The sequence below is a fragment of the Bos mutus genome, chromosome 25 (assembly GCF_027580195.1).
Source record: "Bos mutus isolate GX-2022 chromosome 25, NWIPB_WYAK_1.1, whole genome shotgun sequence".
In the NCBI taxonomy this organism is placed as follows: Eukaryota; Metazoa; Chordata; class Mammalia; order Artiodactyla; family Bovidae; genus Bos; species Bos mutus.
The window spans coordinates 40,515,300-40,542,705 of record NC_091641.1 but is presented as its reverse complement, the minus strand read 5'-3'; the positions used below and the strand labels follow the sequence as shown (position 1 = coordinate 40,542,705).

The window sequence follows — 27,406 nt, the reverse complement described above, 5'->3', positions numbered from 1 at the left end:
CCTGGACCCAGAGCCCACATCGTAAACCCCTCCACTTCCAATCCTCCCACCACGCCAATATCAACCCCCTCCCCCTGCCGAAGTCACCCAAGCCAGGGACCAGACAAAGAGGGTCAGCCCCTCTGCGAGAACACACTCACCCATCCGGGCTGTCCCCTTATCCTGTGTTTGCCTGGGAAGCCCCAGCCAAGGCTGTGATCTCAGCTTCCCTGGCCTCTTTCCTCCTCCTGGGCCAGCGCTAGTGCTTCTCCAGGTGGCCCGGCATGGCACGGCATGCCCCTTCTCTCTTGGGAAATGTAAGTAATAAAAATATTATTTTATGGAACTCCTCTAGCAGTCCAGTGGTTAAGACTCCATGTTTCCACTGCAGGGGTTCCATCCTTACCAGGGAAGATAGGATCCCACAGGCCAGCACAGCATGGCCACAGATAAATAAATGAATAAAAGTTCTTTTAATGGCATTGGCCTCTCTGTGTCATCACCCAGTCCATTCACCTCCATGAATGAAAATCCCAAGGGCACAATCTGAGACAGTTGGTCCACAGCCTGGACCTCTGGATCTAATTGCAGGTCCTAGATGTCCACAACCAGACGGAAGTCAGAGGAAACGGCAACCTGCAGGCGGTTTCTGGAGCCACGTCGAGGTTGGGAAGACCCCTCTGACCTTCAGAAGTACCAGAGACCCCAGAGGTGCCGTAGTCCCTGAGACTCTAAGGAGCAGAGCGTGCCCACGGGGGCCAGACATGCCCCCCAGCGTGTTAGACAGTGCATTTCCACCCAGCATCAGCCCCTCACCCCCACATCTTGTACAAGAAGCACCAAGACCCTCTTCCCAGAACCTGGAGCCCCTCCACCTGACAGCCCCCTCTTCAGGGCATGTCTTGCTCAGAACTGCGCCCCACTTCCAGGTGGTGTTGGCCCCACAAGGCCCTCAGTGGCCCCCTGAGCCTGTGGAGACAGTCAAGGGCCACGCACAGCTCAGTGCAACTGAGTAACAAGGTGTGTGGACTCGAAGCCACCTCCCATGGTGCCAGTCTGCGTGGGTCCGTCCCGGAGCTGGACTCTCTGATGGCAAGGCCTGCGCACGCTGGCCCCTCAGAGGCCCGGGGAGCCCACATCCCCCTCCTCCCTCCCCCCACAGGGGCAGCGTGACCCAAAGGCTCCTTCACCTCTAGATGTCAGGACCCTCCTTGCGTCTTAGATGCAGACGGAGCAGGCAGGAGGGATGGGTGAGTGACTGTGGGCACCGTGGTGGGCACACGCCTCCGGCCAGTCCCAGCGTGGGCCAGAGTGGTCAGACTTGCCCCAGGAAGTCCGTGGGAGTCAGCCCTGCCCATCCTGGGATCCTTGGAGGGGACGTGTCCCATTCACAGCGACAGCAGGTCCAGAGCCCAGCCAGGGCTGTTTGGTCTCTTTCTTCAGGATGACACAGTCACTTCTTTCTCTCTGACGTGAAGGTCTCTGCTTCTGGCCGAGATAGAGTAACAGGGGCTGAATTTCCCCTTCTGCCTGAAACAACTGAAAAACAGGACAAAACCCTGCAAAATCATGCTTTTCAGACATTGGATGGCAGGCAGCACCAGACAGTGTAGCTGAGAGACAGGAGACAGGCAGGTGAGTCCCTCACCCACCACAGCTTGCTGCCCAAGGGGCAGGGAGAGGAACCTAGGCTGGCCAGGCGACTCCTGGGAATGCAGAGCTGGGCTGAGCATTCGGGGACCAAGCAGCTCGAGAAGAGAGACCTGCGGAGGGCCCCATCTCAGCTGAGGGCTGGGGGCGCAGGTAGGGGACACATGGCTGGGGACAGGGCACCTCCCCGACAGCAGAGCCAGGGTTGTGCAGCCACCACCACGCCCATTAAGTGCTCACCCCCAGGCCCCGCCCCAGTCTCTGAGCCCCTAGAAACCATTGATCTGTTTCCTGTCTCTGTGTATGGACTTGCTCTTCTGGAAACTTTCTATGCCTGCAATCATAAGATACGTGACGCTTTGTGACTGTCTTCCTTCACTGAGGTTTTTCCAAGTGTGCTAATGTTGTTGGTTTGTCACTACTTTGTCATTTTATGGTGAAATAGTATTCCATCTTATGGATGGACCATGGTTTGTTTATTCTTTCACTCAGTGGACACGAGTTGATTCTACCCTTTGGCTCTTGAGAAGAGAGCAGCCACGAACACTGGTGTACAAAGTTTTATTTGCACACTTGTTCTCCACTCTTCTGTACCCACGGAGGGCTTGTTCCACAGGCACAGCTTCCTTACCCAGCCCTCCGTCTCCTGACCTCCCGTCTGCCTCCCACTCGAGCCACCTGCCGCCCCCACCCCTGTGCTTCTCCTGTTACTTTGGAAGGTGGTCCCTCTCCTCAGGGAGCATAATGTAGACACGCAGGAAAGAGAGAAAGCAACTTCAGAGCCAGAGAGCCCCGGGGAGGAGCACAAGGGACCCCATGGATGGCAAGAGGATGAAAGTCAAGCTGCCAGCACTTAGAACCTCCCTGGTGGTTCAGTGGTTAAGACTCCGTGTGCCCAAGGCAGGGGGCCCGGGTTCGTTCCCTGGTCGGGGAACTAGATCCCACATGCCCCAACTAAGAGTTCACACACCACAACTAAAGAGCCAATGCAGCCAAATAAATAAATATTAAAAAAAAAAGTTGCCAGGACTGAGGGGCTCCTCCCCCCATCTAGAATTAGGATGCATGACAGAAAAGGATTTTGGGGTCAATGGGAAGGCTGGATCTGGGTCTCCAGCCTGATACAGGAGCCATTCAGGCCCTCAGGGTCTGCTCGGGGTCTCCAGTGCCTATAAGGCTCAGAGTGGAGAACGCTGTCCTCACCCCACTGGAACCAGTACCAACCATGGCTAGAAGTACTTGGGGAAAAGCACCCCCAAGTTTGAAGCAGCCACCTCCCCAGACGGCTCCAAGCCCCTCCCGGACACCCAGGGCTTTGAAGAGCCCCCAGCCCCACCCCACCCCCATCTCCTCCACTGAGAGGAACAGGAAGAGGGTAATTGAATCAGCATTGCTCACTCCATCTGGAACATTCCAACATGGAAAACCCACTGAACAGCTGGGGAAGCAATTTAGGGGCTTTAATTAAAGGCCGGTGGCTCTCCCGTGGAGCCCCACCCCCATGCACAGCCAGGAGGACCCCTACGGCTGCCCTCAGGGCCTTCTGAGGCCCAGCTGGGCACCGGGCACCGGGTGCTGGCCCTTCAGCCTGGTCTCCACGGGCAGCAGGTTGAGCAGAGCAACCCTGTCCACCTTTCTCCTCACTGCTCCCAGACTGCCTGCTGAGTGGGGCCTGGCCCCCAGACCAGACAAGCTAGGGCCCCCACCAGCTCTACATCCAGGAGGCTTCGGGAAGGAGAAGGCGGTCACATGGCAGGCTCGTGAAAGGAACTTTAAGCACCTCTCAGGAGAAATGAGCCAGCTGAGAGTTCAGCTGCGGGGCCTACAGCTGCCTCCCTCTCAGTTGACACCTTCTGCAGGAAACAGCATCCCCAGCAGGGGGAACAGCACATGCAAAGGCTCTGAGGCAGGCAAGGTCCTGGCGAGTGGGAGGAGCTGATAGGGAGAAGCCTGGAGGCTAGCTAGTGAAGGACAGAGACCAGGCAGAGGGACGCGCCTCGGAGGGCCTTAAGAGGTTCAGTCAGGCATCTGGTCTTCATTCTAGAAGCAAGAAGGTGGGGAGAAGATTGGAGGATTTTAAATAATAGCATCTGGGTTACTCTGAAGATGCCCTTCTGGCTGCCGTGTGTGCAGAGTGCTCATTGCAGGAAAACAGAAGAGGTGCCCCCGGAGCCGTCCACTCAGGAGGTGGCGAAAGTCTGCACAAGGGTAGGTCCCAGGAGAAGAAGAAACACGCAAGGTCCAGGCTGGCCGCAGGGCCGACGGCCTCCCCTCCTGCCCCATGCCGGCCCTAACTGGACGACTGGGGAGTGGGGCAGAGCTGCCAAGGCGGGTGCTCACCACCCAGCAGGATTCCAGAGCAGGGTGTCACCCCTCCTCATCATTGTGACAAGCCAGCCCTCCCCCACACCCAGATCAGGAGTCTGAGTCTTGGGGGAGGGGGCTGTGGGCACGTCCACACCCATCCACATCTGCCACCGTGTTTCCACCAGCCCCGGCCCAGCCTGGCCATCTGACACGGACCCAAGGACTGGGCCAGGGTATGCCCAGGCCTGGGCCTAAGGGGCCCTGGAGATCATAGTTAGGACAGCTGGCAGGCACCTGACGGACAGCACTATGCCCAGAGGCAGGTGACAATCATTACGGAGGGGGCCCTGGGTTTCTAGGGGAAGACAGACGGAGTGGGGACCCCAGCCTGCCCCAGTCTGGCCTAGCCTGGTTAAGAGCCGAGCTGGCAGCTGGGCTGCAGCTGGGCATTCTTGCTTGCCCATCCTCAGGGAATGAAGTTGGATAAACACCCCAAAAGTGGGGCCCAGAGGGCCGGGGGAGTGGGCGTGGCCTGCAGAATCTGGTGGGCGGGGCCTGTGATGGTCAGAGCCTAGGGGGTGATGCAGGGCTGTGCAGGGAGCTGCCTGGAGGCTGTCAGAAGAACCACTCTGCACACAGGAGTCCCCCACACCCACTGTCTGGAGAGTCCACCAGGTTTCCAGGAACAGGTGTCCACTGGGCATAGGGACACAGAGTGAGCTGGGATCGCAGGTGCATCCTGGAGAGCCACACAGACTCATCTCAGGTGGGCAAGCTGGGGCCTCCGCTTCCCCACCTGGAACAGGGACGGCCCAGCTCGGCCTCCCAGGGCTGAGAAGAGAGCCCGAGGGTGGTCTCCAGAGTCACCAGGGCGGAGCTGTGTGTCACCGAGCGGGCCCCTAACCTCTCTGAGCCTAAGTTGCTCACTTGTGACAAGCAGCCAAGCTCACCGCCCACCTGAAGGGATGGATAAGGATCGAGTTTCTGTCAACTCCTGGTATGAATGGTCCCCGGTCATGATTATCCCCAACCCCAGAGGGTCTGACCTGGTGACTCAGATGGTCAAGAATCTGCTTGCAATGCAGGAAACCCAGGTTCAACCCCTGGGTCGGGAAGATCCCCTGGAGAAGGGAATGGCAACTCACTCAAATATTCTTGCCTGGAGAAGCCTATGGACAGAGGAGCCTGATGGGCTACAGTCTATGGGGTCCCAAAGAGTCAGACACGATTGAGCAACTTTCACTTTCCACTTCTACCTCCAGGAGGTGGCACCTCCAGCCCCACCCTCCAACCCTCAAGGGCTCCTAGAAGAACACAGATGCCAACTTTATTTTGTAAATATTTTTCTCTGCCCAGCGTGTGCCCAGGGTCTGCTCTGGCCGGGTGATGGGCATAAATTAAGGTCACTGAGCTTTCCCAGACAGGGTGTGGGTCCTGGCCCCATCAGTCCCAGCCGAAGTCCTGGCCGGTCATCTGGTAGAACTTGCGGTTGAAGGGCCGGTAGAAGGCCCGCAGGCGCTGGACCACGGACTCGGGCACGCGTGGGTGGGGCCGGCCCTTGGACTTGCCCAGGCAGCGCGGCCGGCCGCTGCCCTGCGCCTTCTTGAGGCAGGGGAAGCCCTTGGTGGCATTGAAGTAGAAGTGCTTGTCCGTGACGACCCGCTTGAGGCCCAGGAAGTCCTGCACACGGCCCAGCTCTCCGGCGGGGTCGCTGACCAGGCGCTCGCCGCTGACGAAGAGGAAGCGGGACAGCGGGAAGTAGCGCAGCCAGTTGTCCAGGTGCTGCGCATACAGGCCGATGCGCACGGCGCTCCAGGCCGTGTCCACGGGGCCCAGGCCGCGGCGGAAGGCCAGGGCGCCAAAGCTGGGCAGGCCCGGGGTCTTGGAGAGGGTCTGCGCGTAGTCGGAGATGGCCCGGGTCACGGGGTTCCGCACGACCACGATCAGCTTTGTGGCCGGGGACATGCTGTGGATGCGGCGTGGGGCCTCCCGTGTCACGAAGTAGCTGGGGGTCTTCTCCAGGGTGATCTGCCCGTCCAGGGTGCGGGGCATCAGGCTCCTGCGGGACGGAGTGTGGAGAGGGGGCGTGAGTGGGTGCTGGCCCTCCTCCCACACTAGATCTGACCCAGGGCCAGTACTAACCTCCCCCGCCAGGGAAGCCCCAAACCTACAAGGTAGCTGAGCCTCCCCTTTGCCCACCCTGCCAGGCCCACCCATCCAAAGTGCCTGCGTGGGCAGCCTGGGGTGTGGACCATGAGGGTGCTCAGCCTTGGGGCAGGCTGCAAGTGGGGCCCATCCTGCAAGGCTGCTCACACCCCCACAGGGCTCAGCTGCACCCCAACCCTGACACGGGTGCCTCTCATCCCAGACCCGGTGCTCATGAGGCCAGGGGCCCCAGGCCTACCGCCCACAAGGCTCCACTTGTCCCCCCAACCCCCGTAGGCCCCTGCACTGTAATTACCCTGGTCACACTCTCATTAAGTGGCTCATGGCGTCCCTGAATTAGGTCATTAGTTATTGACCAGTGTCCCCAGCAAAGGGCGTCCCGCCTTCCTCTCTGTCACTCCCCCCCATCGCCCCTCCCCACCTCTGAAGGCAGCCCTGCTAATTCTCCCCAACCCGCTCCCCACGTCCCAGAAAGTTGAAAGCCACAGCCCAGCCCAGGACACTGCAGAAGTTAGTGAGGCGGCCTGAGGACCCATCTCAGCCGCCAGGGCTGCCCAGACCCCTCTGGGAACCCAGAGCGCAGGGCCTGCATGCAGCCTTCTCAGCAGTCCCCTCTCTCTGGCCCAGGGCTGGGGGGCACTGATCCTATCCCAGAGCGGGTGAAGCCCCTCCTAGCACCCTGCCTTGGCAGCGTCCCGAGGCCACCCTGCCAACCAGGTAGAGCTGGGTCGGGTGGGGCAGGGTGCAGCGGTGAGGCCAGCTGAGCAAACAGCTCCGAGGGAGGGTAGGGAACTAGGTCAACAGAGGCAGAGGCTGGGACCTGCGCTCCAGAGGTGGGGGGTCTCTGCCCGCTTCTGACAGAGCTGCCCTGCCCCCGTGGACAGCCCCTAGGACTGGCTCCCCCCAGGAGGGTGACAGACAGGACAGAACTGAGGTCTCAACCAGCCTAGTGACCCCCAGACTCAGCTCCGGGGAGGCAGGCTCCTCTTCTGCTCTGCTGGGTGGACAGACACACGAGTTGGGGTACCAGCTTGGAGGATGCTGATGTCAGGACCAGAGAACGTGCACGTGGGAGTCCCAGGGGTCCTGCCACTCCCCCGACACCCCCATTTGGCTCTGGGGAGTAGGGTAGGCAGTGTGGTTGGCCAGCTATGGGAGCTGCCCCCATCCCTTGAAATAAAGCCCTGGGCAGAGCCAGTCTACAGAAGTTATGGGGGACAGTTCTGCTCCCCCACGTCCCAGGAGTGAGCTGGGACTCCTTTCACACCAGTCACTGCCCCATCTATAGACAGGCACACTGAGGTTCGGAGATGAGCAGGAAGTGCTAGGGAGGGCATGGGCCCCCACCCCACCCCTGCGTTGCAGCTGTTGGGAGGCGGTGTCAGCCCGGAATGCAGGTGGGGACTGCAGGGTGAGTTCAAAGAGACTGGGAGTGGGGACAAGGCCCAGGGCCGAGTCCAGGGCTGCAGCCTGGGGTGGCCAGCTCAGGGAACCCCCCTTCCCACAAGAGGGAGGCCAGAAGAAGGGGTGTTCTCCACACTGGACCTCGACGCTGAGACTCACAGACAGAAGCCAGTGCCCACAGACAGCAGCAGCAGTCAGCGGCCCCCACAGGGAGGGAACCAGCCCTGACCGCTCCAGGACCCTCCTCACCGACTGAAACCCCTTTCCATCCGCTTCCTACCCAGGTGCCCAGTGACCCCAGGAGCACCCTCTCTCGTTCCCCAGACAGGCCACCCCGATTCTGAGCAGCCCCATCCCCTCACACCTGGGGGGAGGGGCTGCAAGGAAGCCGGGGAGACTGTGAGGGGCCTTAGCGCCCATTGTTGCTTTCTCTCCAAGGAAGGGGGAGGTGCCCCACTGTGGAAGGGGAATGGGATGGGATGGGGTGCCCACGCTTGCCACACAGCAGCTTGGAGAGCTAAGATCTTTGGGATCAATGACTTGCCCCCCTCCACGGGCCTCAGAAGCCTGTCACCCAGGCAGGCAGGCAGGAAGGAAGGTGGGGATGGGGACTTCTCGGGGGCGGGAGAGAAGGGGGAGAGGATGAGAGGGGCAGGACTCTGACCCCCCACGGCCAACATCTGACGGGCTGCTCTGAGGACACGCGCTCCCTGATCATCTGGTCTGCATTTCCCTGCGGCTTCCATCCAGCCTGTGTGACTCTTCCCCTCTGTCTCTGCCTCAGGACGCCCCTCCGCCTTGGGGGGCCGTCCATACCCCTCTCAGCTCCCTCTCTGCCCCGGACCCCTCTCTTTCTCAGCCTCCCTCCACCTCGGCGCCCCTCCTCTGTGTCTCACACCTCGCCTGGGCCCCATCCCGCGGGCCCTGGGACTCATCAGGAACCAGCTAGGGTTCCCATGTGAAACAGGACAGTGCCAGGAGCCAAGGGGGTTCCCAGACCTGCACCCCTCCTGGTCTGTCTGTTTTTCCAAAATGCCACAGTCAGAGTACAGCCCGCACTTGCCCCCAGACAGGGCACTCCTGCTGAACCGAGATTTTGGGGTGTTTGCATGGCCCCAGCCTCTGCCAGACAGAAGGTGATCGGTGAGTCAGCAAATGGATGAATGAGTGCTGTGTGAGACACTTGAGGGCCCCAGTCCCCAAGGAGGAGGACCCTCAAGAACCTGAGGGAGGAGATGAGGCCCAGGGAGGGGGACTGGTTTGGCCAAGGTCAGCTTTGAGCAGCCCAGGATGCCTGCCAAGGCCAAGGGAAGGGCCCGAGACACCACCTGGTCACAGCCCAGGAGGAACTGGTGTCCCCAGAACTCAGCTGGGGTACTAGCCACTCCTCTGCTCACTGCTCCAAACCACCACCCAGAAAGAGCCCTGGAGGCTGGGTCCAGGGTCCTGAGAGCAGACCTGACCAGGGGTTGGGCATCCTCTTTGCAGCTAGGGAGACTGAGGCAGGGGTGGAATTTCAGAGGCTCACTGCATGCACACGGCTGGCTGGAAGGACAGTCAGGTTCAGGGACACAGGTGTCTGTGAGCAACACAAAGCCCAGCCATGCACGTGTCGGCACCTCCCTTGGAGGGCACGTGGACACATGCCCTCCAGAAGCTCAGGCCTGCACCAGCAGTGAGAGGTCAGCGCTAGCCAGCCCCAAGGGACAGCTCCGGATTAGAGGGGCAGGAGGGACGGTGCCCCTTCCCCCTACAGGGGCTGGGTGGAGGAAGGACTCCTCCTCCACCACTTAAACAGACCAGAACCCCCACCCCCCTCATCTCGGGCCTCAGGGATGCCAGGGGCCCAAGAACCCCTCCCCAAGGCTGAAGACCTGACCCGGAATCTGGGTCCAGCTGGCTTCCTCTCAGGTCCCTTAGGTTCCCCAGACCAGTCCCCCAAAGCTGGAGTGTGTGCCCAGGGAGGGCCCGTCTGGATGGTGGTCTCAAGACCCCCAGCTCTTTGAGAACCCAGCTCTAGATGCCCCTGCAGCCCCTCCCTCATTAGCCAATCAGGGCCAAGCTCTGAGGTTTGCACTTTGGTTACCAGTGTTTCCTTCCCCCGCTTCCCCTCCCCCTTCTCCCTCCCCTCCCCCTCTTCGTCCTGTGCACAGAAGTGGTAAATGAAGGATGCTCTGGGATGCTGGAGCACTGTCAGAGCGGACAGTGGTCTCTCCATAAGCATCGGGAATGCAGGGATTCAGACACTCGGGTCCAAGGATGGACCCACCTCCCCCATCACCACACAACTTCCCAGACCCCTAAAGGCAGCTGTCCTTCAGAGTTCAGGAGCCAGACCCCCAGTTCTCAGTAGGAACCCTGCAAATCCTTAAGTGATTCTGATGCAAAAAGCAAAGATAAAAAGGAGATGGAGGCCAGGTGGAGTCTGGGTGCAGAAAGCCTGGTAAACATGTAGGTCAAGAGTCTGGGTCCTGCCACCCCCCACTCTCCGCTTGTTCACCAGGTGACTGTGGGCAGGGTCCTCGCTGTCCCTTAGGGGCTAGGCCTGGGCTTGGGGATGAGGTGGGTGCCACAGGGAGTGGGGTGACTCACTCTCCATCTGTAAGCTCTCATTTACCCGAAGGAAAGTATAAGACACCGAGGCAGACTTGTGCCTGACCGACAGAGGCAGCAGGCAGGGCCTCACGTTCACTCTTCCCTGTGAACCTCCGCAGGGAGGGGCCGGTGTTTGATCAGCCACCAGGACAGGCTACTTCAGCGGGGGCTGGTGCCCCCCTCATTCCTCCAACCCCCAAAGGTCATACCGGGTGGGAATGAGGGCAGCTACAGAGCCCCATGACATGAAGTTGGGGTCCCAGTTCCCATCCCTGGACACTGACTCAAAGGCACCCTCCTCTTTTGTAAAGACCAGACTTTCTCCAGACCCCCAGGACTGCGGAGAAGGATTTCTCTTTCCAGGATCAGGGATCTTGGGGTGGGAATGGGGTGATAGATACTTCTAGGAGGCTGCAAGGAACCGGGAGGCCCTTCCATAAGGTAACTGACCAGAGTTTAGACAGGCTTTCCTTCCCGGAGAGATGCGGAAGAGAGGCGCGACTGAGCACGAAGCATTTCCAAAGCGCCTCAGACTCCAGTGGCTCGAAACTACTTATCAGCCGGAATCACACTCTAGCCCCCTAGCCAAGGCTTTCCCCGGAGTTTTCAAAGTTTCTGGGAGCCCACGGCCACCCATCTTCTTTTCCATAAAATCCGCTGCAGGAAGTCAAATCTCAACCCGCACGCAGGTTGGTCTCAGCCCCAGAAGATACCCTGAGTCCTTGCCCCGGCGCTTCCCCAGCGAGGCCCCTGGAGCGCACCACGCCGTTTCCCGAAGGCACCCGCCAGGAAACCGATGGGGCCGACGGGCCCGGGCGCTCACCGGTACCAGGCGAGGCCGCGCTCGTAGCACCTGTCGAAGAAGTGGGGCTCCGAGCCGAGCGCGCGGATGTCGGGGTGCAGCCGCAGGAACTCCAGCAGGGCGCGCGTGCCGCCCTTCTTCACGCCCACGATGAGGGCTTGCGGGAAGCGCCGCCGGCCGGAGCCACTGGCCACGGGCAGACCGGGCTGCCTGGGGCTGCGGGATGCTCGGGGCGGCTCGGCGCGCGCAGGGGCCGGCGCGGGGACTCGGCCGGCCGGCGGGCAGCGTCCAGGGAGGGCGCAGAGGCAGTAGGCGCCGAGAACGAGCGCGGCGAACAGCAAAGGCGCACGGGACGCCCGAAGCGCTGTCCCGGGCCCTCCCGCGGTGCCCTGGCTGCCCCCGGCCCAGTCGGCCAGGCCGCCGCTACCTGCCATGGGGCCGCACCGCGCCCAGGCCTGCGAGCGCGGGCTGCAGGAGGGCGAACATCCCCGCCAGTGCCGCGCGCAGCCGGCCGGCACCCGACTTCTGCTCTGCGCCCCACTGCCGGGTCTTCTGCGAGCGGGGCGGGACCAGTGCGAGGGCGGGAGGTCCCGCCCCGCCCAAAGGCCCCGCCCCGCCTAGACCACTGCTCTCCCTGGACGCGCCCACTGCTCTTCCCTGGACGCGCCGGCACCCACGGGCGCGACTCGGAGCCTCAGAGACTAGCCTGACACGCCCTCTCGGAGACCCCAGGCCCCAGCCCTCTCGGGATGCGGCGGCGGCGACCGCAGGACGGTGACAGGACTGCGCTGCTGTCCAAAGGACCCGCTCCTAGAGGGCCGATCGCCGCGCGGAGCGGCGCGGCAGGTGCGCGGGCGGAGAAAGTGGGTCAAGGTGGCTCGCGGTTCCGGGCCTGGTGCTCAGAGGGGCTCTGGAAAAGTGGGAAGTCTGCGGCGGGAACCGGGCTCACCCTACTGACAATCGGTTTGCTATTGCCCTACGCCAGGGTCACGCACGGACAGGGCGGTTGGAGACGACTAGCCAAGTTGATTACCATTTTAAAGTCTGGGAGACATGCTCAGGGGAAACAGGCCCAGTGAAATTCAGACCTGTCTCCTGAGCCTTTCCACCTGTCTGTATGTGCAGCCTAGTCCCCTGGTGTCCCCCTGGGATGTCAGTGACCCATCTCTGACGCTGGTGAAGCGGCTGTATTGGAGATGTGGAGGATTCAGGAGACATACCTGCGCTGGGGAAACCAGAAGGAGAAGGTGTCCTTTGAGAGAGCTTCCTCTTAGGGGCAGGGAGACTCAGGGCCCATCCCAGTAGAGACCTGCTGGGCACTGGACACTCAGGGACTTTTCTGACCCCCCAGGCTCACTAAGCCCCTAGCACAGCACAATGAAGGCCAGCCAGGAGAGGGCGAGCCAGCCCCAGGGACAGACAGAATGGAACCCATGTCCTCCCTTTGCCTGTTCCCCAGCCTTCCTGGCCTCGGGCTGGGGCAGGTGGGCATGAACTCCTCGAAGAGGCCAGGCTTCCCCCAGTCAGTGCCCAGAGACCAACACCCCAGCTTCTGCTGGTTAACGGGCCGCTCCTGGGCCTAATGGTATCCAGACCTAAGAGCACCCTGGAGCACTTCCCACAGGGCAGGGGCCTCCACTACCCACCTGCAGAGCCAAGGGGTGAAAACCACTGACCAGGGCCCCAGCCCAGTTCCCAGATGCCATACCTGCACCTGCTTGTCAAGGCAAGACTCAGGCAGGAGCCCCGTGGGCGGAGTGTTGGCAAAGCACCATCTCAGGTGCATGCCAGCACACGCAGGGTCACAGGAAGTTCTTCTTCTGGTCTAGCTTAAAACAGGATTTGTTCCAGACAGTCTGGCTCTCGTTAGAGCCGCCCGCTCCACCTGCAGCACCCACCCACAACCTCAGCAACCACTTCTCAGGGCTCCGAACTCCAGCTTTAAACCCTGGTGGCCCCTCTGTCTCCCTGCCCCAGCACCAGCATTGGCTAGGCATTGGCTGTACTCCCTCCTGGGAATGCCTCTCCCTTAGTCCCCGGCCTACACACACACACACACACACACACACACCTGTTTGGAGACTTTTCAGGAAGAATTCACCAAGAACAGCAGGACCCTGAACACACTGCAGGTGGGGGAGTGATGTCCAGGGACAAGAGTCTGCTCAGTGTTTGGCAGCTGATCCCCTATCTCCACCCACCACCTGGCTCCCAGGTGAGTTGTCATTGTTCAGTCACTAAGTCATGTCCGACTCTCTGTGACCCCATGGACTACAGCACACCAGGGTTCCCTGTCCTTCACTATCTCCCGGAGTTTACTCAAACTCACATCCATCAAGTTGGTGATGCCATCCAACCATCTCATCCTCTGTCATCTCCTTCTCTTCTTGCCCTCAATCTTGCCCAGCATCAAGGACTTTTCCAATGAGTCAGCTCTTCACATCCTAGGTGGCCAAAGTATTGAAACTTCAGCTTCAGCATCAGTCCTTCCAATGAATATTCAGGGTGGATAGTTATTCCATTCTCCAGGGGATCTTGCCAACCCAGGGATCGAACTCGGGTCTCCTGCATTTTAGGTGGACTCTTTACCATCTGAGCCATCAGGGAAGCCCTCTCAGGTGAGGGATAGGTGCAGATCTGGGGACATCCAGGATGGCAGCCTTGGGATGTTTGTTCACCAGTGTATCCCCAGCACCTCATGGAGCCTGGTACCCGACAGGCACTCAATAAAGACCAGCCAGTGGAAGGATGGGAGTGGAGGGAGAGGCTGAGGAAGGATTTCTAGAGATAATGGTGAGGCAAGCGGCAGGACAGCATCCCAGTCGGCCAGGGGAAGGCTCAGCCTCAGAGAGCACAGTGATGGGAGCCGGGTGGGGAGGCAGAGAACGTGTAGAGCCAAGGCCGTCCCGGGGGAGTGGGTCCCAGCCTCCTCCTCCTCTAGAGCTTGTCCTCAGGCTCCTGCCAGCCCAGACCTCTGGTCCCTAAAGTGGAAAACTCCATCCTGACTCTGAAAGAAGAGCTTCATTGAAACACAATTCCCGTACCATGCAATTCGGCCATCTAATTCGGCCGCCATTCTCAAATTCAACAGTTTTCAGCATATTCACAGTGTTGTACAACCATCACCACAATGAATTCCAGAACATATTAATCACTCCAGAAAGAAATCCCATACCTGTTAGCAGCTCAATTCAGTTCAGTCACTCAGTCGTGTCTGATTCTTTGCGACCCCATGTACTGCAGCACACCAGGCTTCCGTGTCCATCACCAACTCCCAGAGCTTGCTCAGACTCACGTCCATTGAGTCGGTGATGCCATCCAACCATCTCATCCTCTGTCATCCCCTTCTCCTGCCTTCAATCTTCCCCAGCATCAGGGTCTTTTCCAATGAGTCAGTTCTTCACATCAGGTGGCCATATTGGAGTTTCAGCTTCAGCATCAGTCCTGGCAATGAATATTCAGAACTGATTTCCTTTAGGATGGACTGGTTGAATCTCCTTGCAGTCCAAGGGACTCAAGAGTCTTCTCCAACACCACAGTTCAAAAGCATCAATTCTCCCCTCGCTCAGCCCCTGGCCACCACTATCTATTTTTTGTCTCTGAATCTGCCTCTTCTCCACATATCATATATGTGGGATCATACATTATATGACCTTCTGCAGCTGGCTTCTTTCACTCAGCATAGTGTGTTCAAGGGTCGTTTATACTGTGGTGTGTCAGTGCTTCACTCTTTTCATGGCTGCATAATACTCTGTGTGGCTGGACCACGTTCTGCTTATCTATTCATCAGTTGCGCTTTTTCCCACCTTTTGGTTACTGAGAATCATGCTGCTGTGAACGTTTATTTACAAAATCTCATGTGAGCATAAGTTTCATTTATGTTGGGTATATACCTAGGAGTGAAATTGCCCGGTCAAATGGTAACTATTTATCCCTTTATGAAGAGTCCTCTTTCATTTTTTTTTTAACTACATGAAGCTTGTGGGGTCTTAGTTCCCCCACCAGGGATTGAGCCAAGGACAGTGGAAGTGCCGGGTCCTAACCACTGGACCACCAGGGAACTCCCTGAAGAGTCCTTTTGAAGGTTAAATATGGAAGTTTCAGCATCTATGTCTCTGTACTTCTCAACCTCAGGGCTGCTGCCTTCCCTCCTCCCCAGGATGTCTGAGTGGCCCCTCCACCCTGCCTTGCCATCAGAGTCCAGCCCCAACTCACCACTGGCTGTGTGACCTAGGGAGGGTGGATCACCCCCTTTCAGCCACATGGTGAAAAGTCACTTTGGGGACCCAGAAGAGAGTAGGCCATGGGGACTCAGGGCGAGTGGCTGTCCCTGTGCCCTGAGAGAGTGGCTTAACTCCTGCCCTGTCTGGTCACACTTCCTGTCCAGAAAAAACAGGTGTCAACCAGGCCTTTCTGTCCAGTCTGATCTTCCCAGGAGCCCTTTAGCTTTGAGTGCTCCACATGGCCCAATTTCAATTCCCGTTTCACCTCGTCTGGGTCCCCTGCCCAGTCAGGGGCCAGGCAAAAGTCCATCTGCTCACCCTCCCTGGCCAGCCATCAGACATGCAGAGAAGTTGGATCTAATATGGCAGAAGGGCCTGAGCAGGGAGAATGTGGAAGAGGAGGTGGACGGAGCTGGGTCAAGTACACAGCATCCCTGGGGGAGGGCCAGAGCGGGTGACCCCAGGGAGAGAGTCCAGGGAGCAAGGTCGTGGTGGATGGACAGACCAGCCTGGCCTCACAGGTCTATGAGCCAGCTATCCCAGTTGTGTCTGCATCTCCTTCGCAGACGGTAATGATTTCCCTGTGGGCGATTTTGATCTCCATCTACCTCCTCCACCTACCCATGCTCTCTGCAAGGCCAGGGATGGAGTCAGTCTTGATCCCTTCTGTGGCTCCATGCCTAAGCATGGTGAGTGCTCATGAACCTTTGTTGAGTGGCTGAGTGACTGACTCTGCATGTATGTCTGAGACAGTCTAGGTGTGGAGCCCCGCCCCCATGCTCCTCTCCTTCCCAGGCTGTCCCCTCCCCAGCCCAGGCCCCCAGAGGCAGCATTGCAGGGTGTGCAGCTCTGCTCTGGAAAATGATTAATAACACCGTTCAGTCCCTCCCTCTGTGGGGCACAGCTGGGGGAGATTTCACACATGCGGGGCTTCCAGAAACTTCCTCCCTGAGAACCACACCCTCACCCCCGAGACCCACTGCCCTGCAGCCCTCTGGGATTCCTCAGTCTGCAAGGGGAGCCGAGGGGAGGGGGCTGAGGCTGAGGGTGGGCCCAGCTGTCCTTGATTTGTGTGGGGTTTTTCCATTTCAGATGCCGGGTCTGCCCGAGCATATAGAGGATGCGGTTTCCTTCCCGGGGAGGCGCCCCTGAGAGACGTCTCCCCACCTACCCCACCCACCCCCAGAGCCCAGCTCAGTCTGGTAGGGAGCGAGGGCCAGGAAGCCCTGGGGAGTGGGGCGCACAGCACAGCACAAAGCCAGCAGCAAGGCTTCTCGGCGATGATGGCGGGCTCAAGCCCAGCTCTGCCCCTCCTAGCGTGTGACCTGGGCAGGTAGCCAGCCTCTCTGAGCTTCACTCTCCTACTTTATAAGGCGGAGATGACACCAGCCCCCACCTCTCTGGGTGCCTGGCTTTTAAGCTCTTTATGATACGGAGGCAGTGGGCATGTGACAGTGACTCTGGCACAAGAAGGGGAGCCCTGAAGGTACTCCCACCCTGGGAGCCCTAAGTACTTCTTAATTTGTCCTCCTGGGGACCAGGCTGGAGAGGAAGGGCCTCCCTAGTCCCAGGGTGTCCCAGGTGGCACTAGTGGTAAAGAGCCCTCCTACCAATGCAGAAGATGCGTGTTCCATCCCTGGTCGGGAATATGCCCTGGAGTAGAAAATGGCAACCCACTCCAGTATTCTTGCCTGGAGAATCCCATGGACAGAGGAGCCTGATGGGCTACAGTCCATGGGGTCACAGAGTCAGACACGACTGAAGCAACACAGCAGCAGTAGCAGCAGGATCTTGTTCCCAGAGACCAGCTAAATGTGAGGACACAGAAGGACAGAAATGCTTGCAGGGCAAACAGGATCCCTAGGAGAAGGGACACTGTGTGTTCACACAAATTCGCTGAGCCTGCCTGTGGCCCTGGGGTTTGCCAGGAGGAGCCAGACCCGAGTCCCGAGCCGGAATGGCCCCAGCTTGCCTCCAGCCACCCCCACCCCTTTCCCTTGGGTCTTCCTGGGGGGCGCAGCAGAAAGAGGCCCATTTGCCACTGGGCCCCTGCTTCCCCAGGAGAGGGCAGGGCTCCAAGTCCAGGACACATAAGTGGGCCCTGCAAACTGCTTCCCACCCACCAGCCTGGCCCAGCTCCATTTATAACAGTCCTCCCAGGCTGGGAGTCCCAGCCTTACAAAGGAGAGGGCTGGTAACAGCCTTTAGACCCAACGTGAGTCTAAAGAGGGGAGAAAGGGGGGCCCACAGAAACAGGACTCCCTCTGTCCCCCCTCCACCTCCTCCATCTTTGCAGCCGTACGCCGGGCTTCTCAGAGCCTTGGGGAAGCCTGCGAGTCATCCAAGAACCCCCACGTTAGGCCACTGGGGCTTTGTGGCCAGGGCTGTCTGTGCCCTGAAGAGGGCCCCCGTGGGCTGAACACATTCCATCAAGAGCTGGGGGCTAGTGCAAGCTCAGGAAGCCCATGCTCTGCAAGGGCCAGGACCATGCTCACATACACACAGGCAAGAGGGGCTTCAGAGGCCTGCCCACCGGCCCCTGCCACCATCCCCTGCCCCATGTGGAGAGCCCCAAGTTTGAACCTCCCTGCACACCAGTGACCTACTCACAGCCAGCAAGGCCAGGGAACAGCCCCCCACGGAGGCCCATGCCCCTCACACCCATCCCCTGCGCTTCCAGGGGAAACACCCCATGCTCACAGTTGGCCAGACAGACGGGCAGACGGGCATTCAGCCAGGCTTGTTCAACTGGGGCTTGGGAAGATCCAGAGCCCAGAGCCCCAGGGTTGAGCATCTTGGACATGTGCCTTGCATTCTGCTCTGCTCCCCTCCAGACACCCCGCTAAGTGGCAGACTCCTTGCTTGGACAGCAGGACCTTCAAGCCTGACCGCCACACCCGCCTCAGAGAACAGTGACTCCGCCCTTGTCCCCCATATGGTCAACACTGTCCTTCCTCTGACACTGGCTTCCCTGTCCTCCCCCAACTTCCAGGTACACCCCAGGGGCTCTGGCCTCAGAGATGGAGCACAAAACACCCCACAACGACCGAGACTAAGGGACCAAAAAGCCACCAGCAGCAGGCAGATGGCATCTCAGGGAGCAGAGCCCATGGGCCCTTCTCCTCTCTGCTCCAGCCTCTAGCAGTGCAGCTGCCAAGCCCTTTGAAGCCAACAGGAGCTTGTAAATGTCCTGACTAGAGATGAAACATGGTAAGACATGAAGCCAGAGGCTGCAACACAGATAATCTCCACCGTTTTACAAGGAACAAGTCACGCCTAGAGACAGGTGCTGGGGGAGCTGAGGGGCTGGGGCGGAAGGAGATTATCAGCAGGTAACCCCCTTCCCGGCAGCCCCCCTCTTGTCTGCTGCCAGAACCTCACCAACCATCTTCCCTGCGCGTCTTACCCCTAAGCTCTTCTAGCAGAGCCCAGGGCCAGGGGTAGGGTGACAAGTGGCCCTGGGGTTCCTGCCTCCTCCAGGCCATGGATACACTCACACAGATGTGTGGTTTATTCATCCTGAGACTATGTGGCCCCCGCAGAGGGAGCAAGCAGAGGCAGTGCGGTTTTATGCACATTCATCTGGTCCTGCCACAGGCAGCCCCCTTTCAGGGCTCACTCCTTGGGGTAGGGAAGGAGATTGTCATTGTTCAGTTGCTCAGTCGTGTCCGACTCTTTGTGACCCCGTAGACTGCAGCACACCAGGCCTCCCTGTCCTTCACTATCTCCCAGAGTTTGGTCGAGATTCATGTCCATTGAGTAGGTGATGCCATCCAACCATCTCGTCCTCTGTCACCCCCTTCTCCTCCTGCCCTCAATCTTTCCAAGCTGAAGGTCCAATACTTTAGCCACCTGATGAAAACAGCATCACTGGAAAAGACCCTGATGCTGGGAGGGAATGAGATTCCACCATTCTAGGGTGGAATCTGCCTGGTCTAGAGGCCCAGGCACAGGGGGTTTGGGCGCAGATGGTGTGCGTAATATAAACAACACAGTTACGATAAATAAATAACTGTGCCATCACTTGTGGAGTCAGGGATCAAGGGTCAAGCCAGAGAGTGGGTTCTGCGGAGCCTTGGCAGGCAGAGCATGAGGGAACCACTGAGGGAAGTCACCTGGTCTGATGACTATTTTTCAAAGACCACACTGGTGCGGACAGCTGGGAGCTGTCTCTACTGTGTGGGAGAGAAGTGGACAAAGATGTGTGGGAGGCAGAACCTCAGGATTTGGTGCCCCCTCAAATGGTAAAGAATCCTCCTGCAGTGCGGGAGACCTTGGTCCGATCCCTGTCTTGGGAAGATCCCCTGGAGGAGGGCCTGGCAATGCACTATAGTATTCTTGCCTGGAGAACCTCCATGGACAGAGGAGCCTGGTGGGGTACAGATGATGGAATCGCAAAGAGTCAGACACTGAGCAACTAAGCACACAGCGTGGGCCAGCAGGTACGAGAAGGTGTGGAAGGGCCACAGAGAGGAGGCTGGGGCTTCAGAGCAGGTGGGTCCCACCCAAATGCCCTGGAGAAGGGTCTGGGGCTTGGCTGGGGCTGGGAGGGATCAGTCACCACCTTCCCAGCCCCCAGCTCTGTCTGCTTCTGCGGACTCCAGAAGGGGGCACACTGGGCCTCCACTGCTCTCCCAACACCAGAGCATAACCCCTGCCTCCTGCTCTGAAAGCAAGGAGTCTCCACCACTGGGCTGCCAAGGAAGTCTCAACCAGAAACTTTTTCTTTTTTACTATTTATTTATTTCCCTGCACCAAGTCTTAGTTGCCGGCATGTGGGCTCTTTGACCTTGGCTGTGGCATGCGGGTTCTTTAGCTGCAGCACGTGGGATCTAGTTCCCTGACCAGGGATCTAACCTGGGGCCCCTGCATTGGAAGGGCAAGGTTTCAGCCACTGGACCACGAGGGAAGTCTCCCGAGCAGTAACTGCCTTGAAGCCCACCAAATGCGCCTCCGCCGCACCCTCGGACGCCAGGTGGCCTCTGCTCGTGGTGGAGGTTGGGGGGCACTGGCTTGTTGAGCCGGCGCGGCTTGGAGCCGGGACGATGCGGGCGCTGACTCCTGGGTGCGGCGGGGAAGCGCGGCGCGGGCGGGAGCCCGGGGCGGGGACCCGCCCAGCGGTCAAAGCTGCTACCGCAGCGCCCCCGGCGGCGCCACAGGGAAGTGCCGCGCCGCTCAGACCTGCTCAGGCGCTCCTGGGGCCTGAGCGGCCTCTGCCGGTCCGCCCTGCACACGGTCCCTGGGCCCACTCCCTGAGAGGACCTTGAAGACCGGTTGATTCGGAAGGGGATCACAGCGCTACACCCCCCAGCAGGGCCTGGGATGGGGTGGGGGCACGTGGCTGGCTTGGTGGTGACCTTCACCGACCTCTGCCGGTGCCCCCTTCCACGTCCGGCCCCTGCCCACATGCATGCAGGGTGTCAGGGGGTCCTGAGACCTACCAACAGGACCCAAGTAGCACCCTTACCAGGGTCATGGCTCTCCCTGGCACTGGACTTGTCACTCAGAAGAAATGAAACCCTTGGATGAGCAAAAGCCCCAGGCATCATCAATTCAGTCATCTGCTCTGTGTTCATTAAGCCCAGTCTCCAGGCTTCCCAGGTGGCGCTAGTGGTAAAGAAACTATCTGCCAATGTAGGAGATATAAGAGACTCAAGTTCAATCCCTGGGTCGGGAAGATCCCCTGGAGGGGGGCATGGCAACCCACTCCAGTATTCTTGCCTGGAGAATCCCATGGACAGAGGTGCCTGGTGGGCTACAGTTCCCGGGTCGCAAAGAGTTAGACACGGATGAAGCGACTTTGCATCCACTCACACCTCCAGGCTGGGGATCAGCAGAGTCCCACTGGTCCCCTGCCTGAGGTGCCCTGCCCTGCCAATGCCCAGCCCTGCTGGCTGGGTTTGACAGAGCAACCGGAGCTGTCTGCCCCTGAATGCAACCCTTGGCTCAAAAGGCTGTGTCCCGGGACCTCCACCTGGCAAAGAAGCAGGCACGGTAGGCGGCAGAGGGGGATGGGCTCTCAAAAAGCCTTTTGTTTCTCAAGAAGGAACTGCAGGGGCAGGCCAGAAGTTGTGACGCAATCCTTCAGGGGGGTGGGGTGGATTTATGATTCCCCCAGCCCTTAGTAGAAACGTTGTCAGGGGCCATCCACTTCCAGGTTCGCAGTATGACGGGACCTTGGGGTCCTGGTGCTCACCCTCCTCACTCCCCTCCTCCCAGAGCACTGCTTGCCAGCCCCCAGTTACCACCCTGTACAAATGAGCATGGGGCCCCTGGGGTGCAGGCATCAAGCACTGCCACTCACAGCTCCCCTACAAGTCTCACCATCCCCAGGCCCAGCCCTCCAGCCCACTGTGCTATAGCTCTGAGCCCAAGGGGCAGCCACAAGGGCGTGGCCTGGACACATGGGCCCAGCTTGCCCCAGGAGGCCAGCTTGCTCTTGGGCCAAGTTCAAGCTCAAGGGTCACCCTAGCCAGGATGCAGAGCCAGGAGTGCTGGGAGAAGTGAGCAAAGTCCAAGGTCCTTCCTGGCTCTGGAGCCCAGAGGTTCCTGCTGACCACTCAGCTGGCTCTGATTCATTCAAAGGGTTCTGGGCATGCAAACTGGCTCAAGGGCTTCCCAGGTGGGCTCAGTGGGTAAAGAATCTGCCTGGCAATGCAGGAGACAGAGACGTGGGTTCCATCGCTGGGTCGGGAAGATCCCCTGGAGGAGAAAATGGCAACCCACTCCAGTATTCTTGCCTGGAGAATCCCATGGGCAGAGGAGCCTGGCAGGCTACAGTCCATAGGGTCACAAAGAGTCAGACATGACTGACTGACTTAGCACAAACTGGCTCAAGCCTGCGAATTGACAGAGGGAGTCTAGTGTCTGTCTTTATGATTCAAGTTAGATTTCTGCTCATACAGGGCTTCCCAGGTGGCGCTAGTGGTAAAGAACCCACCTGCTAACGCAAGAGATATGAGACGCAGGTTCAAGCCCTGGGTCAGGAAGATCCCCTGGAGGAGGAAATGGCAACGAGGAAATCATCTTTATGATTCAAGTTAGACCTCTGCTCATACAGATCAAGTGAGACCAGACTTCCAATCTACTTCACTTTGAGAAGCACCCTGCCCAACTGGCCGACTCTGTAATTCTGTGTGAGTCAGATTATTCTGACAGCTGCTTTGACTCTGTTGACTGGCACAGTGAGCCACCATTGGCCCTGCTGCCCTGGGACCCAGTGACTCCCATGCATTCCAGGCTTCCAGTTCAATGACAGCAGCTCTCCTGTAATTCCTGATGTTGTTAATAAAGACAGCAAGCCTGGGTTCCATTTGTTTACTGGTCTCCTGATTACTCTAGAGAGGATTCAAGGTGGAAGGGGCTTCACTCTCCTCCCCCCACCCCCACCCCCACCAATGGCAGGTGCCTCAGAGCACATGCAGTGAGGTTCGCTCACTGTCTACTGGGAGGGGTTAATGGGAAGCTGTGAGCTCAGGGTCCCCAGCCTCACACTGTCAAGGTGATGAAGCAATAGCTGCTTTCCTAAGCCCGAGTGAGGCAAGCCGCATCTGCACAGATGGCGCAACGGGGTTCGGGATTTCTCCTCCTGTAACCGAGGTCAGAGTCCATCCCCTCCGCCTGCTCCCCCAGCGGGTCACGGGTCATCACCACTCTGGCTGCTTGCAAGGGTTTAGCCAGAGAGAATCATAGAGTGACTGGGCTGGGGTAGCTGGCAGGGCCACCCCTGTCTGCATCCTATCTCCTGGCACAGCCTGGAGAAGGTGGGCAAGAGCTTTGGTGAGGGCGGAGCCATCTCAGGGCTGGGCCCCATGGGGTGAGTCCAGAGAGGCAGCGAGGGGGCAATGGGCTGAGAGGAAAGGAAGGTGGGGCTTGCAGCATCATCCAAAGAGAGACCAGGCCTGGAGTCCACACCCCGAGACCCTGTGTGAGCCAATAGCAGGGCCTGTCCTGGTAGCCGAGTGTGAGCCTTCTTCTCTTCCCAGCAAGAGCCTGTTCAGAGCCAAGGGCTCGGGAGTCTTCCTGAGGTTTCAGCTACCCCTTCTCCCAACCCTGACACCCCTGCTCTGAATGTCTGCGGCTCCATGACCGAGGTGGGTGGCATCAGACAGTGTCCACCTGATCTGGGTATGGGCAGCCTGCCTACTGTCCCTGGGAGGCGGAGGTTTCTTCGGCTGAAAGAAATGAGGGAGGAGAGAGAAAAACAAGTCGCTGTTAACAGGTCTGCCACCACTCCCTGGGCTACCCCAGTGTCTCCAGCCTGCAGCTCAGGGAGGCCAGGAGGACCCAGACCCCTAGCCTGGGGACGTCTGTGTGCCCGGTTCATCCGCTGAGACTGCAGGATAACCCAGAGTCTATCCTTCCTCCACATGTCCTGGAGGACAAATAACTACAGAAGGACAAGGTATTGTCAAACCTTTATCACATGCTGGCCCTTCCGGACACCTTCACTTAACCGCCACGGTGAGGGAACAAGCAGGTGCTATTAGCAACCCCATTTTACAGAGGATAAAACTGAGACTAGGAGGACTTCCCTGGTGGTCCAGAGGTTAAGACTCTGTGCTCTCACTGCAGGGGACCAGGGTTCGATCCCTGATTGGGGAACTGGATCCCACATGCTACAAGTAAGAGTTTATATGTCACAACTGGGACCCAGAGCAGCCAAAGAAATAAATATTTAAAAAACAAAAACTGAGACTAGGGGCTGGCCACAGTCCTATGGGCAGCAAATGAAGAGAGGGAATTGAGCTACAAAGAGTGCAGAGAAGTTCAGAGGGTGGTTGGGGAGGCAGAGAGCAGAGGGCCAGAGAGGAGGCTGAGCTCAGATAGTGTTAGTTGCTCAGTCGTGTCCGATTCTTTGCGACCCCATGGACTGTAGCCACCAGGCTCTTCTGTCCATAGGATTCCCCAGGTAAGAGTACTGGAGTGGGTTCAGGCCTGACCCAAGGATCAAACCCGGGTGTCCTGCATTGCAGGAGGATTCTTTACTGTCTGAGCCACCAAGGAGCTCAAATAAAATGCACACAAATGAAAAATGGCCCCTAAATATCTACCGATGATGAATACTGCCAACACAAGCACACATTTACTAGCTCCTACTGCATGCCAGGACCCAGCGCACTTTAGGGCAGCCAGTCTCAACAGGCCTGGGAAGGAGACTCTGCCATCACGCCCACTACACAGAAGAGGAGGCGGCTCAGACAGGCCAACAAGCAAGCCTGCAGCCACACAGCCCTGGTCCTCAGCCTTTGTGCTGCCCTGCATGTGACCAACCAGCGTGGGAGGCAGGACAGCTGTCTTTTGTCCCTGCCCCGCAGCCACCCTCCAGTGGCCCTGGGCAGAACCTGGGTGGCGTGCTTTGGTGCCCCCACCCTTTGTCACCATAAATGAACAAGAACTGTGTACCCTTGGGCCTCTAAAGTTTACACAGGCCTGTGCCCAGGTGCCAGGAAGCAAACGCACCTTTAGGGATAAACTTCAATGAGCTGCTGAAAATTCAGAAGCGGGACTGTCCGCGCTTGGGGCCATCGTTCAGGAACTCATGGCCCAGCCCGTTGCCACACCTGCCACAGGATACCTGGGGAGACAAGGCAGCCATAAAAACAGCTACAGCCACGGCCCCCGCAGTGGGGGTCCTCACACCCATTTCCCAAGGCAACTGCTGTCGGCCCCATCTCACAGCCTCCCCGGAAAGCTGTCGTTTCCCTGTCCTCACCAAGACCCCAGGGTCACCCAATAATTTGGGGTGGCAGCTCCCCAGCTGAGGCCAGAGGCCTGGAATAGACAGACGCTAGGCCCCCGCAGCTGAGGGGGAGCAGCAGGAAGGGGGGCCTGGTTCCGGGTCCCCCTGACCAACACCCCTCCCCTGCCTCCCTGCTGCTACCACTCACCTTTATGGCTCCAGGCCGATTGTGCTCTGGCCGCTTGGCCACACTGTCAGCATGGATGGTCTCAGTGAACGCCGGCCATGGGGATGAGTGTGCGTACTTGGAGCGGCTGGAGAAGAGCTCATAGCCACACTTGGCACACACGTAGATACCTGGGGCGGAAGGGAGGCAAGAGCAGAGATGCTGGCTCCAACACCTCAGGGGAGAGCTCCCAAATCCTGGGCGAGACCCCAGGAAAGGACAGCAGGACCCGGGTTACTAGGTGGGCTGCACATCCTCCCCATGTACCCACCCACCACCCACAGGCCTGGACATCAACTCTGTAGGGGAGACACGGCATGGAGTTCATGTTGAATGGTTCTGAGCCTGTGCCAGAGACCAGGAGAGTCACTTTTCACACTTATCTCACTGGCTCTTCTTAACAACCCTGTGACGCAAATGTTCCCATTTTACAGATGAGGAAGCTGAGGTGCAGGCATACAAAACATTCAGCTACAGGGTGTGCAGCCAGGAAGGAACTCAGGCAGTCTGATGAGGACACAGCTCTGCCCCCCAAACACGCAAACAGGCCCCACCACCACTAGCCCACCTCCCTTCCCATGTGGCTGACCCTCTGCCCAAAGAAGCCTTGAGCTGGATGCCCAGCCTCGGGCCTGCTCTCCAAACAGGAAAAGAAAGATCCCAGCAAAAACACTTCCGGTCCAGACAGAGGGCCCAGGAAGACAGAGGGGCAGGGAGCAAAATGGGTTAAACTATCCCCAAAAGATCACTTTGAGGGGGGGAAAAAAGGTTGCAAAATTGACTTGCAGAACAGGAAACTGCTTGGGGGTCCCTCAAGGGGTACTGAGTCACCTTTTGCCCCCTGCCGGCCTAGAGACAATCTACCCTAGAGTCCATGACAACTCAGCGTTTACCAGTAATTTGAGGAAGAAAAGAGGAACCAGGAGGTACTGTGGAAGTGAGGTTTCTAGTGTGGCTGAGTACCCGGAGGACAACCCCAAGTCCCACAACCAGAGGGTCCTATGTCGCAGCTGGCTCACAGAGATGCCAGGTGTCACAGCCCAGCCCCCTAGAGAGTTGACACCCAAGAAACCCCGCCCCGGGGTAGGTCGCAGCTCTAGTCTTGCCTGTGGACATATTTTTACCAAATTAGTCCATGACCAGGCAGCACAGCCCAGAATGTGATTCACCTGGATCTCTCAAAGCCTGGGGCCAGGGCTGAGGGTGGGCCATGCCCCAACCAACCACTCACCACCCCTCTCCCCCACCTTCCACCCCTCCTGGCTGGCCCAGGCTGTCCAGTCAAACTTGACTGGCCATTGGCAGCCTGGCCTGGTTACCCAACCCTGGGCCCCCTGAGAAGGCTGGGGAGGCACCCAGACAGTTACATTTGGATCCCAACGGGACATTCTGTGCTTTCCAGCTCACCCCGCAGGTCTGGGGAACTGCGGAGGAGAAAGGGCTGGGGTCATAACCGGGCGATGCCCCAAGGAAAGGGAGCCAGTCACAGGAGCTGCCCCCCTGGACAGGACCTTCCAGCGAGTCCCTCTAAAGTCCCGATCCTGACCCGGATACCCCGAAGGGCGTCGCCACCCGCGTTTACCCTGACCGCACAGATTTCCGCGGAAAGGGCCACGCTCGCAGTCAAGGCCTGTGCTCTCTCCAGTGTCTCCCTCCCCTCGGGTACCCCTACTCTCCGGGCCCCTCAGACTCCTCCCTCCTCCATATCGCCTTTGCTCCGCATGCGCTCCTCCCCGCGCGGCCACACTCGTCCCGTGTTCCTGGGGCTCCACCGCCACCCGGAGGGCGGCGACGGCCCGGCCTGCTGTCCTCCCAGAAGTTAAAGATCGTACCCGGCTCAAAGTGGTTCTGGAAAATCTCGCCCCCGAAGAAGCTGCAGAACGACATGGCGCCGGAAGGACGGCCGCACACCCACCGCCTCCGACGGATCCGAGGCCAGACTCAGGATCCGCCGCTTGAGTCCGCCTAGCGAGAACCAATCCCTCTCTGACCCCACCCGGCCCAGGAGCCCCGAGGCACAACTCCCCCAGGCAGCCAATCACGTCCGGGAATGCGAGACACCCTCTCAGGGCCTGCCTCCCACTGCCCCGCCCCTTTCCGCGGACCAATCCCTCCCCGGGGCTAGCGCTCCGACTTCCGCCTCCGGGAGGGCCCTTCCGAGGACACGCCCCCTCATCTTCCAGCTGGCCCCGCCCACCAGCCAGGACCTTGGCTCTGCGGTTCCCGAGGCCCCGCCCCGAGCTGCAGGGCGCGCAGCCGAACTGCGTCCGCCACCTGGCGGCGGCTGCAGAGAACCGGGAGACACGTCAGCTTTCTTCCCTTCCCGGCTCTAAGCCCCGGAGTACCGGCTGTTGACCAGCCTTTCCGTGCCC

General features: G+C 59.1%; 2 protein-coding genes across 2 annotated transcripts; both read right to left on the bottom strand.

Annotated features, from left to right (window-relative positions):
• Positions 1-4,420: 4,420 nt before the first annotated feature.
• On the bottom strand, positions 4,421-14,066 carry HS3ST6 (heparan sulfate-glucosamine 3-sulfotransferase 6). The gene is made up of 2 exons (XM_070362822.1): positions 10,925-14,066; positions 4,421-5,995 (listed from the first exon to the last, which is right to left on the bottom strand). The coding sequence occupies exons 1-2, from the start codon at positions 11,335-11,337 to the stop codon at positions 5,380-5,382; spliced, it is 1,029 nt and encodes a 342-aa protein (XP_070218923.1). The 5' UTR covers positions 11,338-14,066; the 3' UTR covers positions 4,421-5,379.
• Positions 14,067-22,429: 8,363 nt separating this feature from the next.
• MSRB1 (methionine sulfoxide reductase B1) lies at positions 22,430-27,292 on the bottom strand. The gene is made up of 4 exons (XM_005886813.3): positions 26,867-27,292; positions 25,017-25,165; positions 24,589-24,703; positions 22,430-23,300 (listed from the first exon to the last, which is right to left on the bottom strand). The coding sequence occupies exons 1-4, from the start codon at positions 26,919-26,921 to the stop codon at positions 23,269-23,271; spliced, it is 351 nt and encodes a 116-aa protein (XP_005886875.3). The 5' UTR covers positions 26,922-27,292; the 3' UTR covers positions 22,430-23,268.
• Between the last annotated feature and the right edge of the window lie 114 nt (positions 27,293-27,406).